This window comes from Falco biarmicus, chromosome 4, assembly GCF_023638135.1.
Source record: "Falco biarmicus isolate bFalBia1 chromosome 4, bFalBia1.pri, whole genome shotgun sequence".
In the NCBI taxonomy this organism is placed as follows: domain Eukaryota; kingdom Metazoa; phylum Chordata; class Aves; order Falconiformes; family Falconidae; genus Falco; species Falco biarmicus.
This window is the reverse complement of record NC_079291.1, coordinates 107,599,149-107,618,334: the sequence shown is the minus strand read 5'-3', so window position 1 is coordinate 107,618,334 and position 19,186 is coordinate 107,599,149. Positions and strand designations below refer to the sequence as shown.

The window sequence follows — 19,186 nt, the reverse complement described above, 5'->3', positions numbered from 1 at the left end:
ACATACCAGCCATATGTATAGAAGCATCTCAGATGGTCGGCTGGTTCTCCCAGCCTTTGTTCCTCTCTGTGCTCCTTTTGCACATTTTGGTTTTATTTTTGTCCACCTGTGGACTTTGACCACTGATGCTATTCAAGTCTTTGCTCTCAAAGAGGACCCAGGAGTGCTTTCCTCTGGCGGCTGGAGCCCAGCCAGCTGTGCTGTCAGAAAGCCCCACACCAGCAGTGAGGAGAAGCTGCTGCTGTGACAGCTGGAATGCACAGCTTTGTGCAGAGATGTCACCTCCTTGCATCCCATTTTCCGCTTGAGGGCACACCGCTAGGGTCTCCAGCTGGGAGGAGTCCCTCTCAGGGGCTGCCTTGCACCAAGACTTGATAACGCATCTTCTCAAAAACTTTCTGACCCCTTGGCATGCCCCCAAACATTGCCAGCAGCCACGCCAGGCTGGACGGGCAGTGCCTGCAGGTGATGGGACAGGCAATGGAGCTGCTGCCAGCCCCGCACGCAGTCAGAAGCAAACGCTGCATGTGGGATGCAAGAAACACATCCAGGTACAGAAGCTGGCTGGGTCTGGCAGGATACCAAAAAACTGCAGGAAAAACGGTTCATGGCACAAATACGTCCTAATAAACATTGACTAGTATTGATTTAATGAATTGAGAACTTAATTGGAACGAGCCTTGAGAAGTATATCCATTCTCCTTTTCACAGCATGCATTAAGAAGTGCATTGCAGAAGTGCAGCCTGTTATATATGTATAAAAGAACAACAACAAAAAGCTCCTTTGCAGCAATTTCCACATAGCTGAAGCTCAAGCATGTGTCTTTCATCTCTGCCAAGTATGGCCAGGATGGAACAGGGCATTTCTGGGCCTGACAGCAAGCTACAAGAATTTGAATTTCCAAACCTAAACTTCAGAACTAAAGGTCTTAAGAGGATAATCGATTCATAACAAGTGGTATATACAATACAACAATTACTGGAACTTGCAATAAGATCGTATTTCCATCATGACAGGAATGTGATGATACCCATTAGACAGCTGATGACAGAAGAATAAATAAGGCTTCAACTTGAGGAAGAGTAACTATACTGTAACTATAAGATACACGTGTGTGCACACAAACAGCAGAGTAAGAGCCATATCAGTAATTTGACTATACAAAATGGACAAAACGAGGAAAAAAAAAACTTGTTTCCTCACACAGTGAACACATGAATAATAGGAAAGGAATGCAGGTTTCCAAAAAACTACATCACCCCTTTATTTAGAGTGCTCTCCCAGGGATGCTGCAGCCACCGTCTGAGCCACGCTGCTCCAGGAAGGCTGCACTGCCTTCCCCAGCCACAAGCCCCCACACCAGCTTGGCACGTACACCAGGTATAGGTGTCCATGGTATGTATGCTCCCTCGCAGGGCAAAGCATGCCACAGCAAGGCTGCACATCCTTCCGTACGCTCTCCCCTCTCCGACAGGCTGGTGGACCTGAAGATGTGCCTCTGCTGCACCCGGTCTCACGTGGTCTCTACATGCGGAACAGATGAATTAAACAAAAAGGCCTTCCTGATAGAAAACAACGGGGGCTTTTAATTAAAAACAGAATTTTATTGCAGTTCTATCATACTACTGTGTAAAAATATGGGGGATTTTTCATTCTGAAATGCTTACAAAAAACACTGGTTAAAAGAAGGTTGGAATCTTACGCATGTGTAATTATCATCAGTGACTTTGTATGAGGCAAATAGACAAACTGGCTACCATTTCTCTCTAGAGGTACAGAACAATGACATTAAGCTTCTGCCGTGGTCATAACACATAGCACACCATAGAGAATAGCTACGGCCTGCCAGCCTCAACATTCCTTTCTTTTTCATTTGTATCAGACTTTGAAGCGTTTCTGTTAAATAACCATCTTAGAATATAGAAAACTTTCAAACTCATATGAATAATTAACTTTCTATGTTGTCTTTAAGGCACGTATTTCTCTGCAAATTTCTTTTTGGTCCAGAGGAGCGATTGTATCTCAGACACCAGCTATCCAGGTAACTGACAGCTTGGTTTGTTATAACTATCCTTATGCCCATAGACTTCAACGACATGTATTGAATTCACTGCCTGTACTGCAGTGTTGTGTCCTGGTACAGCTTGTTTCACAGGCGCACTACCGCTCTTGGTGAACTTAGGCAGACGACTGGTGTCTTTGCAACACCCAGGAGCTACAGTGTCCCGAGTCCACTCCTCCTGGAACCTGTAAGCATGAAGGAAAAAAATTATTTCTGTTTCATTTGCTCTGGTGAGAACACAGAACTCTCTAATCCATTTTATTTGCACATCAGACATTTTGCAAACAATTTGTGCTGTAACATAAGGACTCACTTCTCCTAGCATCAAAACCAGTTGGCCACAGTTGGGCAAATAATTGTATTTCCGTAAAAGCTGATGCAGACCCTGAAAAAGACTTGTGAGGTTGGTTTTATTTGGGGTTGGGGCAGATGTTACGTGTTTGTTTTCCACCAAAAGAGTCCCCGGCTTCAATTGACTGCTACACTATCTGGAGAATATTACCAAGAACACATGAATGCTGAGACTGGTGCAGAAGGAAAGTCCTTGCTTGGCTCTCCGAGCGCTGCTGGGAGCCCAAGAGCCAGTTGTGCTCGGTGGGGTTTGAGGTGCTATTTGTGGAGCTGCCAGCAATGCTGCTGCAGTGCAGTTGCATCACGACCTGTGCTAGCCCATGGCTGCCTCACCTGGCTACTGCCTGGCCCTCCCAGAGGGGACCACAGGCTGGGACGCTGCATTTACCAGCTGTGCATGTATGCAGCACTGGTGGCCACTGATCCATCCCGCACCCCACCTCTCCACACTGGGAAAGGAGGGTTTGCCCCGCTGCTGACCCAGACAGCAAATAACCCAGCAGTGGCTGGTGTGGGCAGAGCAGCAGCAGCAAGAGATCGCAGAGCTGCTGAAAAGATACTCAGTGAATTATACGCAACTCGCTCAGGAAAATGGAGAGATGGGATGAGCTTGTTGTTGAACTCTGCTGCAAGAGGCACGATGGATGCAGTGGGCTTTAAGCACACAGCTCTGCAAGGCAGGAGCGGGTAAGACGCAGCCCTTTTGGGTTTGTGCCAAATTACTGTAGCCTGAGTGTGTGGGCTTTTGTAAAACATCAGTTATTCCACGGCAGCTGCTTGCACGCAGGGCAGATGCTGAGGTTGCTTGTCCCACATTCACTGCAGGTGAGGAGCTGGCTCACGTGGCTCCTCTCGCTTTCTCCGAAGCCATCGGCGTTGGCCACTGAATGCAGCAGCCTGCACACCCACATCCAGGGTAACGCAGTCTTACCCACTCGTACATGAAAAGCCGGTCAGGAAATAGAAGCTGCATTCTGCAAGTATCAGTTGCAGAAAACCAGCAGAAATGCTCTCACACACAACGTGCATACGTATAGGAACCTCAGGGGAATAACAGAACATAAAACCAAATAACCGAGGGCTTGCTGTTCTGGTACAGAGTAGATATACTGCAGATATATCTTTCCTGTAAAGGAGAATAAATCTTGCTCTTCACTGGAAAGGTGTATTACAAAACTATTCGGGGCATGAGCTACAGTCAGATAGTGTAAAGGGATCTTAAAACACCTCTGTGTTAGATGTGACAAGGCACTGTATCGGTGTAGTCAGAATATATTCATCATGGAGGTGCGCAGATGAGAAGGATTTACCCAACTGTAATTTGGACAATGACAAACGCATCTATTTCTTAAAAAAACCCAGCCTGGTAGCTTTAGCCCACTTTGCACTGACCTGTACTGTTTTAACTGTGCCTTTTAATCTCAGTGCATCAACAAGCCCTCAAGTACCTTTGCGCTGGACGCTGGAACACCTACCTGAGTACCCCTGTGGCTTGTCATCAGGGAACAGGAGCTACATGGAGTAACACTGCTGAAAGAAAATCTTCCGAGATACCTGCTGCTGGGAATTATTTATATATATATATACACATATATAGTACGAGGAACTCAGTCCTGTCTTTTTGAGGTGGTAGTCAATAGTTACAAAATAAAAATCAAATCCAAAGAGCACGATAAGGAGAAGATCAGGGATAAAGTTTTGCATGGGGTAGCCACAGCCTTTGCAAATCGCCCTGCCAGGATTATAGGTCAAATCTAGGTATTCTGGTTGTTGTGCAGTAGAGTTTACCTGGGCAGAATTCATCCCATTCTGATGTTTTCTTCTATAAAGCTCTGCACTGTGGAACTCTGCAATTACCCACAGCACACTACCAACTCAGAAAGCCAAACTGGTTAAAACTGTGCTTGGAGGACAGCTATACTGTAAAGATACAGTATATACCATATAGTATACCGACTAAGCAACCTCTTCCTCCCATTTCAGGCACTGTTAAGCTTCCACTGACTGAAATAAGTCTAGGGTAAGGTGACAGCAGGCACCCCGCATTCACTCCAGTACATCGAACCCTGTGGATGTCAAGAGGGACAGTGAAGTTGCACCTAAGCGGAGGCTGAGAAGAGCTGTTGAGAGGGCTGCAGCGTCAACAAGGGATAGATAAATATGCACAGTGGGCTCCCCTCTGCTTGCATGGCTATCAGTCAGGTGCAGCCTGCAGTTTGCACTTTCATCCCCTGGAGTTCAGTACTTTATCCCAAATAAGGTTGACTTTTTTTCAAGCTCTTCAACTTTCCTTAACTCCAGTTTCCAGCTGGGCCACTTCAAAACATCAAGGTAAGAGGATTAGAAGACCTCCCCGTGCTGTTATCCGGAAATGCAAACCCACCCAAGGATGCTAGGTGCTGAACAGCCTGGCTAGATGCACAATACATTTGACAAGGACAGACTTTATTTGACAGATAAGGCCAGAGCTCCATCTGGGGAGAAGAACAGCCACCATAGCATTTGTCAATGGGTTTTAGAGGATTCACAAGAATTTTGCTTTGTGTGACTTGAGAGCTGTTCCTAGCTGGAGGGGAAAATGCTGTTAACGGGACATCTGAGAAGTGTGAGAACTCAGGGCAGTGGGGCTGCCACAATGCTGCCTGGCGCTGGCACTGCCTCTGAAAAGAGGTTTTTATACTGGAGGATGGGAGGGGATTTTTTTGTTGCTGTATATCTGATGATTTTGTACAAGACACTGGGGTAATCATGGAAGCATTATGAAAACAACAGCAGCAGCTTTATTGAAAGCACATGTTGCTGCGCACACACCCTCCACGCTCACTGCGATGACAATTAAGATTGAAATTCAGAAATCTGTACACTACAGCAGCCAGCTATCCTGCCCTTTGTGGCAGGGCCCCAAGACGAAACCACAGCTCACTTCCCCTGCCTGATCTTTCTTTGAAACTTGTGTCAAAAGGTACTGGAAGATTTTAGTCTCTGAAAGGTGGTGGTGGGGAACACAGAGCATGGTAATAACAAACTAGAAAGGACCCCCCCACACACACAAATAGAGAAGCTTGAGGTGGGACAATCTATATAAAAGCTTGAATAGGAAATCTGCCCCTCTCCTGTGCTGGGTCTCCTCCCCTCCGGTCCTAAGCACCACTCAGTCAGCCATTGCGTGTGTAGGGATACACATTAATGAATTACAATTCTCAAACAGGTCATTTGCTCTCTGCAGCCATTTCACTGGATGCTTTGTGTAACAAAGCATTAAACACCACAGCGCTGATCGGTCCTACATCTCTTCCTGCGGCCCCGGGAGCAGCCCGCTGCTGGCTTGCTGCAGTTGAAGCCTGGGAGCTGGGGGGGCACATCCATGCCCGCGCAGACATTCAGGTCCACTGTGCAAATGGTACCGCGCACGTAGCGCAGCCTCGGGCGGTGGGAGCCAGCAGGCCCGGGCTGAGCTCGGCGTGCCCACGCTTTCAGACAAACAAGAGCAATTTCTGACAGTGAGGCTGATCCTAAAAGAAAACGCATGCGTCTTTTGGACAGGGTGAAGGGTCCAGCTCTCTGGTGAGACTGCTGACCTTCAAAAGCACCCAGACAAATTGGTTTCTCTAGGACCTCCAACAGCCTGGCACTAAGTCACTGTTGTAGAAGATGTTTTGCCTTCTTAATTCTCCCACTGATGCATTTCCTGGCAGTCATTCTAGGTGTCCTGGTGGGTTTTTCTTGTTCTGCTTATGTCTTCCATCGAGCTTTGCAGCAGCTAGTCTCTCCACATGGGTATTTCCTCAAGTGTTGTCCCCCTTCACTGTGGTAAACCTACACCACACCATCCTGCTGCCAGAAGGGCACCAATCCTTCAGCTTTTTCATCTCTTCTACTTAGGTGTTCAGAGGGGAAAAGCAGTTGGGAAAGTGCCCTCATGGGGGCAGAGGGCAAGGCAGGAATGCGGCCGAATGTCCCATCCCATCTTGCCCATACTCCTAGAACATCCTCTGGCTTACAGCCATGCTCCTCAGCAAGCCTGGGCAGGCATGAACACCTTTTAGAGCAACACAAGTTTCTGATTTGCACCTTCCTTGCAACGCTTTACACAAGGTAGCGGGAAACTTCAACCATTATAGCCACTAAATCAAAGAGAAAAAGAAAACACATTCCAATTTACTGTAGAGGCCAAAGCTATGAGCTAATTTCACCAGCCTTCTTGGACTGACTGAAAATGTTGAGTTACCTCTCCTAAAAGCATGCTGGCTTTGGATTTTTTGCAAAAACTTTTCACTTGGACATCTTTGTTGTTGGATTGTCCTTACTTGTTTTTTGCCAGGTACACTGGTAATGCATCTTGTAGTCAGAAAGGGCTCCAGTACAAAAATTTCAGGCACTAAAAATATCTTCCGCGGGAGAAGATACTAGCCTGTTTCTCTGCAGAAAAGTCTTTTTTTCTTCTTGATAATATGCTCCAGCTGTAGTGGATATCTGAAAGGAGGACTTTAGACCTGCTGAGACACAGGCTTTTCTATTCGACTCAATCCTGCAGTCAGATCAGCTACTTCATAGAGAATGTTTTATAACTTAGCCTAGAGCTGTGTAAAATAATTCACCTCAAAACAGTCCAAATTTGGAATGCACAACTTCTTCCAAATGTTTCCACACCAGGAAAAAAAAAAAAAATATCGCCAAATATCTCTGCTGCTCTTCAGATGTATTTTTGAGCTGGACTAGTTTCTTTCTGGTCATTGTCTTAGCTGACAGAGGGTGAAAAGGAGTTAGTCTACAGGTAACTCCAGTTCTCCTTGAGTGTGGAAAATATCGGACCACCAGTTCTCCCTTGCAAAGCAACAGCACATCCCCGAGTACAGGGAGTATCTATTCCAGGACAGGTTACAGGACTGCTATGCTGAAAAAGCAGAGAAAACAGATGCTCCCCTAGGTGTGGCTGTTTCTTACCATAATTAGGAAGCTGATGTGAACTGAAACAAGCTCTCTCAGCTTTTCGTTATTACTAGCTATCTGTATTTCTTCTGGGACAGCTATCTTTCTGCACATGCTGATATATAAACACGCTACCACTCAGACAGTGGATTGCCCAGGTTTTTTTAACATCTTTGCGTGCCAGAAAGGGTTTGCTATTTGCTCACTCTCACAACGGTTACACTAGATTCTGCATGTTTTCATGGTTTCTCTTAAAGGATAGCTAGGACTACTGAATGGAAGAGGCAGCAGCTGTTTGGCAAGCCACTAGAGTTTCTCCCCCTTACTCCAGGCAGGGGACCCCAAGGCCAAACTTGCCTCAACCCACCTGCACCAACCATTCACCTGGGGAAGAGCTACAGCTGCCCCATGGCACCTGGTGAGTGCACCCCCGCACCCGCGCTAGGCTGGCCCCACACTTCAACACTGGTTTCTTTAATATCATCTCTTACCGACACACTCTCCTCCGTCTCTCAGACACTGCCGGTAGCTGGCACAGAGAAAGGATAGCTGTCATTAAGCTTCTCTTTACTGATAATCTAGCCCGTGCCTGTCACAGGGGAGGGGACAACCTGCCTGCTCAGGCAGCTGACCACGTCCAAGCTCCCCCACTTGGATGTTTGCAGGGGGTGGAAGAGGACTGTTATCTCAGGTGGTGGTTGCCCAAGCAATTATTCCAGAGAAGTATTACTGCAAGGCCAGGTATTATTCTTCATCAGAAAATAGCAGAGTCAAAAATAATGTGTTGCTCAGGAAAACACACATTTCACAAGACCTCTTAAACCCAGCATGGCGTTTCAAACGCCAGTTCCTCTGCAATACCGAACGTCCCTGGTGCTGGGGGCTCTCCCAGTGAGACCACTGTGCCTTCTAACCCCAAGCAGGTGCGGTGCTCCTGCTGCTGTGTGGAAGGTCTCTCACTTTGGACGAACAATGCCAACAGTCCTGGTTTCATTCTCATGCAGAATGATGAAGACTTTTAAATCAAAATATTAAAGACAGCAGAATACAATTTACTGATTTTAGGCTTTTCTCCCGATACACGCTGCAGTTGGGCTGAGAGCTATTCCCAATACATCCCCGTGCTGACAAGCCCTGCCTCTGCCTAGCAATCCTCCTGGGGATCTGTTCTGGAGGTTCATGCACATTGTTCTCCCCTAACTACGTGGCCCAGAGCTGCCGCTAATCTCCCTCCCATAGACAGCAGACCCTTTTCTTCAGCTAATCTGCCTCAAACCTCTGCCTCGCGCAGCAACCTGCTATCTCTGCTCTACGCTCTCCGCTTCTCAGAAGCGACGCTGGGGAAAACGTGTCCCTCCCAGTGGCCCCATGCCTTGCAACTTGTCTTCCCCTGCTCAACATTTGTGAGCTGTTCAAATATTATAAAAGAGCAAATACACTGTATTTGCAGCTTACAGCTCCTGCATACAAGACTTTCTGCTAAAAGTTGGTATTTTTATCCTCGTTACATCCTTACATATCCTTACATCCAAACGGAAGGGGAAGCATCAACAGTGTCTGCGCTCTGTAGTTAATGATCCCAGGTATTTGTAGACATATTTCTCAGCTCTTTGAAGCAATTTCTTCAAGAAGCCAGAATGGGATCATTATGATTAGAGTAGTTGCCACTAAGATTCAACATTTCCCTGCAAAACTACACATTTATTGCATTTGTTCTATATTTCAAACACATGGGGGAAAAAATCTCATTTTGTGGCAGACAGGTCTGGAACAGCACTAACCTCTGCCCAACAGCTGGGCTTCTACATTATTTATAGCTTCTATACATCAGCATTCTGCATCCACATTATGTCACCTTGTTACAGCCAAAATTATCTCATCAGCATACGAAGGCTCCACTTTAACAGGTGATAGTTTTTTAATCCTACATTACTCTGTAAACCATAACAAATATCTTACCTGGCTGCAAGAATTGCCTTTTTGTTTTATTTCATATTGGCTTTTTATTTTATCTGAAATACAGATATGAAAGAATTGGCTTTTTATTTTATCTGTTCTTACAGTATTGTTGATCCTTAAAGTAGTGAATCAGAATATTAATCTCTAGTTAATCTCTAAATCTATTTCAATTAAGCCTGAAAAGCAGCACAACCTACATCTATTTCTAGTCAAAAATAGACTAAGATACGCTCAAGAGGGTCCTCTTCAAGGGTGGAGGAGTTCTCACTCTTCCTTGAAGAAGAATGTTACATATGTTACAGGAAGAAGCAGCAGAAGCTTTCTTTAAGAAAAGGAAATGCTATCGTAAAAATGACTTGAATTGCCAAGCCTCTGCCCCCTCCTTTCTCAGACGCAGGCACCACTCATCTCTCAGCCTCCCCCTCCTCCGTGGGTTGCAGAGCCGCTTCCCACGGCTGTAGCAGAGCACACCACATGCACTGCAGCCCTGAGAGAGGCAGGGACAGAACCATCAGTCTCGCCTGCTTCCTAGGACAGTGCCTTATTAGAAAAGCAAAGTAGGATTTCTGATTTGCTTGGAGGTCTAGCGATGCATTGCACAAATTCCTCCAAACATCTGAAATGGATGGGATAGGACATTTCAGTTGGAAGGGGCCTACATCGATCATCTAGTCCAAGTGCCTGGCCAATTCAGGGCTGACCAAAAGTTAAAGCAAATTATTCAGGGCATTGTCCAAATGCCTCTTGAACACGGACACGTTTGGGGCATCGAACGCTTCCCCAGGAAGCCTGTTCCAGGGTTTGACCACCCTCTCAGTAAGGAAATGCTTCCTAGTGTCAAATCTGAACCTTCCTTGAGAAACCTTGTTTAAATTTTCTTTTTGCTTGTTCATGACCACGGGCACACACCGAGCTTCACGTGCACGTGGCAATATACAGAATCTTTCCTTTGGGCTTGCTTGCCCTCAGTTTTCCTGCTTTTTTCCAACCATGCTGCATGCCTTTATTTACCTCCTCCGGCAATCAATGCTATAGCAGCTCCATCACTACAGCAACACCCACACAGTTAGAGATTTCCTCCAAGCACAGGCTGACAGTGCGTCCACTTCACATAGAGAAAGGCACCATGGAAATAACCCAGGCAGTGAACATGCCCTTTCATGCTTCTCAGCATTAGCCAGCTTCACATTTGCACCTCCCCAGGGATTTGCCTACACTGTCCTGCTGTTCCCGGTAAGCTGGATGAGCGCAGGATGAGTACAGAAACGTAGCCTAATTCGCTACACACAAAAAATACGTCTTGCAAGTGAAACACAAAGCTGACAGATCATTTGTTGTCTCCAAGAGCTGGCATGAATACATTAGCAGAATTCCCACATCTCATCCTGTGCATATATCCATTTTACAGAATTAAACAGTACAAATTAGCATCTTTTACTAACCTTGATTAAATAGATCTTATTTGAGTCAAGAAAGGGAACAAGGTACAAACTGATGAAAGGTCACACGTGTTTCTACAGCAATTCCAAGACAGTCTTATTCAGAGTCTGCCACAGCTTCAATGCTATTTCCATCTCTGATTAGAAGCAGCACTCACTTCCGTGTGTGAAATGGCCAGACTTTTGGCTCTGGGGGCACAGACCAACACACCTGCTCTCCTAGCTGATTTTTGCTCTGGCTAGTGATTAGCCAGGATCACATCACCCCTGCGTGGTGGAAACACAGTAGACCTTGATTAATAGTGGATCTCACGCATCAGGAGGTGGGTACGTGCACCAGTATTTAATGCAGCGTGCGTGTTGGTCTGTGTAGGCAAAGAGCAGCTTACAGGCTTTCCTCCTCCTGCCCTCTGCAGTTCCCCACTGAAGTTCATACATTCTCTAGTTTTCTAAAGAAATAATAAACTCGTTGATTTCTGGCCCCAGAGAAGCTGCTTATCCAGAGAAATTGTATATTCCCTGCTACTTGTAGTTAAGAAAAGGTGTAGAGAATTTGGTAAACATAATACGGCAGCTTCTGCTGCACAGAGCGGTGCAGATAAGCAGCCAGAAGGAGCTCGAGGCTCCAGCAGAGCGCTAACCTCTGTTTACAGCCCTTTATAAGTTTATCCATGATATTTTAAAAGCAGATTACACTTATACAAAACATTAACATTGCAGCAGATTGAAGTTGTCCAAAATTAAAAATTGCATCCTGAGTCTTCTAAAAACCTGTTTGGGTTATAATCAGCATTTAATTAGCTTTATACATCTTCCTGAGGTCACCCAAAGCTAGGAATTGATTAAGCAGCCATCAGACTTTTGCGCAAGTGCTCCATTTAAATATAATTTCCAGCTGCACTGTGACATGGAAGCTGGTTTATAATCTGCATTAAATTGTTTTCTGCAGGTAACCACTAGAAATCACAGATATGCCGTACATAAAAGCTGTACAAGTGAGCAGTGAATTAAAGGCAAACAAGGATCGTGCATGACGACGAAGCAGAACCCGAAGGATATAAAAGACACAACGACATGTGTTTATGTGAATGGTAATAGCAAAACAGCGGTTAGAATTGAGCGTGTATTCATTTTTCTGTTTTTCTTCTGTTAGCAACACACAGCCAGCGTAACACACCTGGACACGTTCAGAGGCAATTTTGAACCGACACACAAAATACCTATGCCCACCATCCATGGGACAGGAGGCATTTTATTTCAGTGTGGACATTTCTTCGGGCTCCCTGAGAGGCAGGGCTCCCGCGCTTGTGGACGAGGACCCTGTTGTGCTTGCCCCGCACGCCCTGATAACAAAAAGTATTTCTCAAGACAGCTTTCGTGGTCGCTGAAGGATAAATGGCAGTACTTGACGCTCACCTTGAGCCACACCATGGCCCCAGGTGTCCTGCGCTACCTCCTCTCCTAAGGCTCTTAGGCAAGCCGGCACCTTGGTACTGCTAACCAATATGGAACAGTGACTTTCCTGCTACAGTTTAGCATCAATTTAACAAAGCCAATTAAAAACCTCTCTCCCGTTAATCTTGTGCAACCTCCCCTGCAGACCAGGCTTAATCAAGTATTAGTGGGGATAGATGAAAAGAGCTGTGAGGAGAGAGGTCACGCTCAGCTCCTCTGCTGTCTCAACTCTTGGAAACATTAATTCCCCACAAGACAGGCAAGTTCAAGAACAAGCCTTGGCAGTCCACTGGCATCACATCCCCTTCAGGGGCATCCCTTTAAAATGCATTTGTTGAGGATTCGTCCTTCTAAAATCTGTTCGACAAACTCATTCAAACCCACTGCGTTTTAATAGCCTTACCTATAGAAGCCTTGGTTATCGTACGCCATGTTAGTCATATCACCAAATACGGATTTATTCCTGAGTTTCTTGTTGTTGTTGTTATTGTTTCTTCCCTTAAAACCAAAGTAAGCAGCTTGCATGTGCTCTAGCTCTTCGCTTCTGAGCTGGTACCACAGCTGCATATCTCTGTGAATAAAGCAAGGGGTAAAATACGTGAGTGGGATCAATGGCTGAATATCCCAGCTTTTATATGACCGCAGCCCCGACTCACGAGAGTTTAAATCTAAATTCAGGTTTACTGAAGACAGCACTTAAACACATGCTGAACTTCAAGCGTAAGCCAAATTTCCAAAGACTCAAATACCTGCCTAAAGACCTTAAGGCAGAGGGTTCTTAAAAAGCATAAATATTATTCTGTAAAACAGTGTTATTTTAAGTATTTCCCAGCACTCCTCAAAAAAAAAAAAGCAAAACAAACAAACGAGCAATTTTCTTATGGGCACCTGTGGATAGTTCAAAGGAACAAAACCCCAATAATTTTGTCAATTTGGCTCAGTGGATTTTGAGACAACAGGAATAGGGAAAGTCACTTAAGGCATGATGTTGTGTCAATGATCTCATGGACTTTCATCAGTGACACATGTCAGACCAGATTCTGTTGTATGTGAAAAGACTACAGGCCATCCCCATTTTATGGGGTACATTTTTTATTTTTTTTTTCTGAAATAAAGTATTTTCTGTGAATTTTTGCAGCACTTGCCATTCCTAAGGGTTCAAAAATCACCAGGCAGGATGAAAACATGAACTGACTTAAAAATGGAGGACAAGGCAGGTAATGTTGCCTTTGTTAAGAGCAGGGCGTATTCAGTCGCTGTCAAGATTTTATTCTTGAAATGCTCAAGGCGCTTCTCATTGCTTTCTACAACTGAAGAAAAAAAATAAAATAAAAACCCCCATAATTTCTTTTCTTGTTTTTGAAAGAAGTCTAAGGTTCACAGAATCACATTCACCCTAGCTGATGGGACAAGATTAAACTGTGAGGGCTGGCAATGCGGATTTTGTTGTCACTTCTGTCCCCTCAGAGCAGAGCCCTGCTCCTGCCAAAGAACACGGCAGCCACACGCACGCAGTGGGATGAGGTCTGCAGGGAGGCTACGCTATGCGAGGATTTTCAGCCTCTGGCCTTTTTCTCTCCCAACGTAAGGATAAGATACAAGATGGCACTTCAAAGATCATCAAACAGACACCTGGTAAGACAGCTTTGTAGGCAGAGGTGACCTCTTTCTAGTAGGCCAAGTAAGAGCCAAAAAAACCCCAAAATACCAAAAAAACCCCAGATGGGCAGACTGCAAAGCTAGAGGCAAGAGCGGGTCATCCTCCCCACTCCACAAGTACAGGCTGCCTTTTCTTTCAGAGATGGTCTAACTTATTTATCTGACTTGGTATTTAGTTAAATATTTAATTATTTATTATTAACTAACTAATCCCCTACCAAGTATTCTCATTTGGTATTATCAGGCCTGCAGCTCCTCTTCAGATTAATGCTTTGTGCATCCAGAAGTTGATCCCCCATCGTCCACCTACACCAAGAGCAGAGATGCGGCCACCGCGCCTGGCGCTCTGCAGCACTGGCTGAGCGTGTTCCACACAGGGATGTGCTACTCTCTTGTGTAACATTGGACAGTTTCTACATCATCTCGGTTGCTTTCTGACAGCAGGGCCAAGCCACACGATGCCCACAGCACCCTGAGGTTCCTCCCCCAGAAGCGGGGCTCAGCTATGGCTGCGCTGGAGCAGCTCCTTCAGGAAGCAGCGAAGGGAGGGCAGGGGGAGCTGAGAACCTCCCAGCAAAGGGCAACGCTTTACGTCCCGATGACAGAACCAGGTCACAACGCCCGCTGTGAAGGGCTTTTCTTTTGTAAGAGAAAATGTATCAAGTCATAGAAGTCATGCGAATAGCTAGTTTTGACAGAATTTGATTTAAAGTAAATGAAAAACAAGGACTTTGATAGGAATAGTCTTAAAAAGAAAAGGGCGACTCCAAAAAACACCGATCAACCCTTTGATTTCAAAAATTATTTCATGCTATCAGTGAAAACCTAGTATTATGAATTACACCAAACAACTTTTTGCCTCACAAAATCTTTCCAACGGAAACAGAAAAATCTGTATTTTGATATGACAGAATTTCCTTCCTAAGCTGGTTCTCATGCAGCTCTAAATAAAACACAGCTTGGAGCAGAAATGTCACAGCACTAGCAAAACTAGCCGGCTGCAACAAGGCTTTTACCACCCCATCCCAGGTGGACTTCAATAAGCAGTCCCCATGCCTTGCCTCTGCACAGCCACCAACCCCCACAAGGCTTCAAAAGTTCATCTACATCTACTGGCCGTGCTGTTTCTCCACCCTCTTCAGGTCAGCCCACCCTGCTCCTTGACTCTGCTGCATCCGGATTCCTTCTTCCCCAGCTCCTCTCCCAGCCAGCCTCTCCTCATCTGGGCCTCCTCCTTGTCTCTCCTACATCCAGGGCACACACACTCTTTCTCTTCTACCTCTTCCAGGTCTCTCTTCCTCGGGGGCTTTTCTTCCATCCCCCTTAGAGCTATTTAACTGCTTAGCAGGAACCAGCCACAGCTGCACATTATCCACATCAGCCAGCCCACCGCCCCTGAAGCCAGGTCACAGCTGTGTAATATCAATGTTAATTAACCTGCCTTCATTCCTCTAGAATTCTTCTACACAGAGAGACCTTCATTCATGTCCTCCCCAGTCCCTTCCATTCCACCGCTGCCCTGCCTTGTGCCAAACGCTCCTCTGAAGCAAGAAGAGTCTTCAAACCCACCAGAAGTGCAGTTTGCTGGCCTGGCGGGGGCTATGCCACCCCACTGACCAGCGAAGGAGAGCCCACGGAAAGCCTCCAGCAGCAGGGGACTGGGGATGGATGCTCTCCTGAACAACAGTGACTCAGCTTTCGTGTTCAGCCAGACAGGGGCACACAGCCACCCTTCACGCCAAGCTTTTCTAACAGACTGCATTGGTAAATTATACTTCTTCCCATGCCTGTCTGTAATCCTGCCTGCTGACTTGCACTTCAAGCCAGAAGGTAAAATCCTACATCGCTCCAGAACAGCGCTGCGACAGCTGTAAGTATGCTTTGCCGATGGTGAGGGCTCTGATGGTTTCAATGTGGGTAGATTCATTTTCCCATCAGTATTCAAGGAAAGCAAAGGAAAAAAGGAAAGAAAGAGAGAAGACAGGAAAACACAGCCCATCTTAAATAATTCAAGGAGAGAGAGACTGGGCCAGCAAATAAGACGTGTATATTCAGCTTCTGCATAATCCTGGGTAAATACAGATCTGCCCGGGCTCACTGAGGTCATCTGATATTAACAGACATTAGGTGCCTAAATACTCTTGAACTGCAAGCCTTTCTATGCCTAAAGCCTGACCTACAAATTAACGATTTTAAGTAATTAACAGCATTGCAGTGTTGTAAGCACCGAGTCCTTTGAAGCTCTCTGCTATCACAGCAATGGGGTCCATACAACGTACAGTCTTACAGCATTTAAAAAAAAATCTTTTCTTGACATACCTTTGAGTTCTCCTCCTTTCACTTTTCTTCACACACTTGATGAGACAACAAGTTAAAAAAGCCATGGACATCAGCAGAATGACAGCACAGCTCACGATGGAGGCAATCACTGCGACCTTAAATCCAAAAGTCTCATATTTTGATATGGCTGCAGCAAAGCAAACACAGAAGCATGTTTCTAAGGCCATCCCATGAATTTATCTTTCACATTTTCCTTAAACCATGCTGAAAATCTACCTGCTTCACACTTCTGCTAATAATAGCTCAGTGAGGATTTTTGCACTAGTACACGCCAAGGTACCAGAGCATCTTGGCTTCAGCTTAGAGCTATGCAAGCCTCAAATTAGGCTATTTTAAAATCTCCTGTTTATAAGCTACTAATGAATTGTTCACAAGTATTTCACCACTGCAATCAATTAAACACAATGCCTTTAGCGCTGCAGTAGCTAAAAAGCCCAACTTTGCTGGCATATCAAATGCAGATGAGCTAGCAGACTTATAAGCAATTGTTAGCAAGGACTGGAGCTGCAAAACCAAGCACTGATGGGGTGAACAGGTTTAAAGCGGCCCTTTAGAACAAGGACAGTTCCACATAATAACATCCTGTTTGGCAGGCAGCGAACAGGTCTTCCTCTGTTTGGGGAAGGATGCAGGATGGAAGAAGGGACAGCATCTGCAGGGCTGAGTGTTCACTGTGATCTGATGCTGGAAGTGCATTATCCAGACAAAAGGAGGAGTAGGAATGTGGTGTGGCACAGACAACACATATCTCTGCCAAGTCATTTGGAGCACTAAGCGTGTGTTGCTTCAAAACTCATCTAGTTCTTCCAGCGCCACAACGACCAGCATCAGAAATGGTTCAGCCGAGCTCCACACAAGTGATCTGCAGCCTCTGGAGGGAAGGATTCCTCTCATTTTTCTTTAATGGAATCTCTCGAATGAGAGACAAGGATAGCTGAATTTGTGAGAGCGCGATATGTGTCTAAAAGATCCATCTACCAGTGATTTAAAATTGTACAAGGTCTAGGACACAAACTGAGATTCTCAAAGCTCCGTGTTTTGCTTGAGCCTACTTCTAGTCAAATCACCAACAACCTTATAATAAAAAAGAAGGAACACAGCATGGAAGGTAGTTAATGTTGGTGCCACTCAAACACAATTTGTCAATACGGAAACTTTCCCATGTGGCTGCCCACAGGCAGCAACCTAGAACTGTTCAAAAACTATCACTGTGTTTCTTTTACAGCAAAAATATCTTCAGAAAAGAATGGCAGGAGATTAGAAGGTTTACAAATATGCTTGCACATTAGCTGGTCATATCTACACATTTTCTAAAGAAGGATAAGTCTTGTAGCTACACAGCCACGGTTACTCTGGGTGCAACACCACTGAGTTGGAGACGTGAGATCAGGCACAAATGTGACCGAGCCTTTTCTGTGTCATGATAATGGATGATGTCAGAACACACATGGAGCGCAATTACAGTCAGTGGGGGCACCTTTGAAAGAAATCGAATTTGTCTTTTTCCTTGCACAGATGCCTAGCATTAATCCTAATGTTGCAGGAGATAGGCACAGCAAAATAAACACAATGCAGCCCAAAGGGACTGGGAACGGTTTGGAAAGAACCTTACGCTTGCAGGAGGGCACTCCGGCTGTCCACTGGGTACTATTCCCTTTCCAAATGCAGGTGATGATGCCTGGTCCATCCAGCTGGTGCTCAGCAGAGCACTGGAATGTTATCACCGTCCCCACGGCCGTGCCATTGCCATGAATGATCTGCAGCGTGCCGAGCTGGGGAGGGAAGACGCGGCTGCACTGCCCTGCAGAACAAAAGCAAAGCGAGACAATGCAGCGCCAGAGCCAAAAGCGAAGGTTCACTCAAGTTTTATTGCGATCAGATTGTAAATCAGTCCAAGCCAATGGTCAAAACAAATAACAGACCTCGGGGTGGGTGATGCCGACTGCTTTGCCAAGTACCAGCCCAAGGGCAAACCCCCTCTGGTGCCATTCAACAGCTCCACTGCTCTCACCCCTGGCACAAAGGGGGGTTTTATGCATGTTGCAACATTAGCTGCTCTGGCTGGTACATACTAAACTTTTTTTAAAAAGTCATTCTGCGAGTGGTGTGGTCTCCTATGGATTCCTGTCTTGTTAGACTCTGTGTGTTTAATTAAGTACTCAGGCTGGCATCTTTCATGCTGGGAGTATTCATAACAAATCTTCCCCCATGCAGACTTTCCAAGATCTAATGAACTGATCACATATTTAAGCATTTCAGTCTACTTGGTAGCATCCTTCCATGATCCTACAGATCCTACAGAAACTTCCTATCTCTCAAGAATGTTGGTCTCGGCTGAAATGAGCAAGTGGGTTCAAAAGCCACAGGGAGGGGACAGGGAGAGACGTACACTACAGCACATCTATGTTCAACTCTTTTTCCATTTTCAGGTGACGATCTCTGCTTCATACTATATATCATTCATTTTTAGTACAGTTTTATTCGTTCAGCTTTTCTATGTCTTGTTCACACAGCTGTTCTTTGAGTCACAGAGCTGTTCTCTCAGCCACCTAATGTCAGCCACTAATTTATACATTGAGTTTTATTGTCACAACAATCCTCGTTTCACACTCACTTTAAACACAAATTTTAATGATCATTCATTAAGACAACATAAAACATCCAAGATATTATACTTCAAAGATAACAACAATAAATACATTTTCTGGTTTTGTACATGTGCACTGACAGAATGTGGAAACTGTTTTACATACTATTTATTTTTTTTTAACTGTTACTAAATACCAGCACTGCTTCTGCATCAGAGATCTTTCACTGGATTTTCAAACAACTTCAGCAGAGTCACGAGACAACTGTGTTGCAGTTGCAAGACCAGGGTTGCAAGTGCTATTATGACACCAAAAAAATTAAAACAGGGAAAATAATGCTTCCCACACTTACAAGCAAAAAGAAACGTAGAGTTTTAATAACCTCCCTGAGAACATCTTGACA

At 45.3% G+C, this 19,186-nt stretch overlaps 1 protein-coding gene across 1 annotated transcript in view; it reads right to left on the bottom strand.

The window, feature by feature from the left end:
- Positions 1–1,584: 1,584 nt before the first annotated feature.
- Positions 1,585–19,186, bottom strand: part of SUSD3 (sushi domain containing 3) — a 35,722-nt gene continuing 18,120 nt past the window's right edge. Inside the window, exons 4-7 of the mRNA XM_056335111.1 lie at positions 17,808–17,996; positions 16,175–16,322; positions 12,600–12,767; positions 1,585–2,248 (exon numbers count right to left, since the gene is read on the bottom strand). Of these exons, the coding sequence (XP_056191086.1) occupies positions 2,035–2,248; positions 12,600–12,767; positions 16,175–16,322; positions 17,808–17,996 (719 nt within the window). The 3' untranslated portion in view covers positions 1,585–2,034. The remainder of the gene's footprint in view (positions 2,249–12,599; positions 12,768–16,174; positions 16,323–17,807; positions 17,997–19,186) is intronic.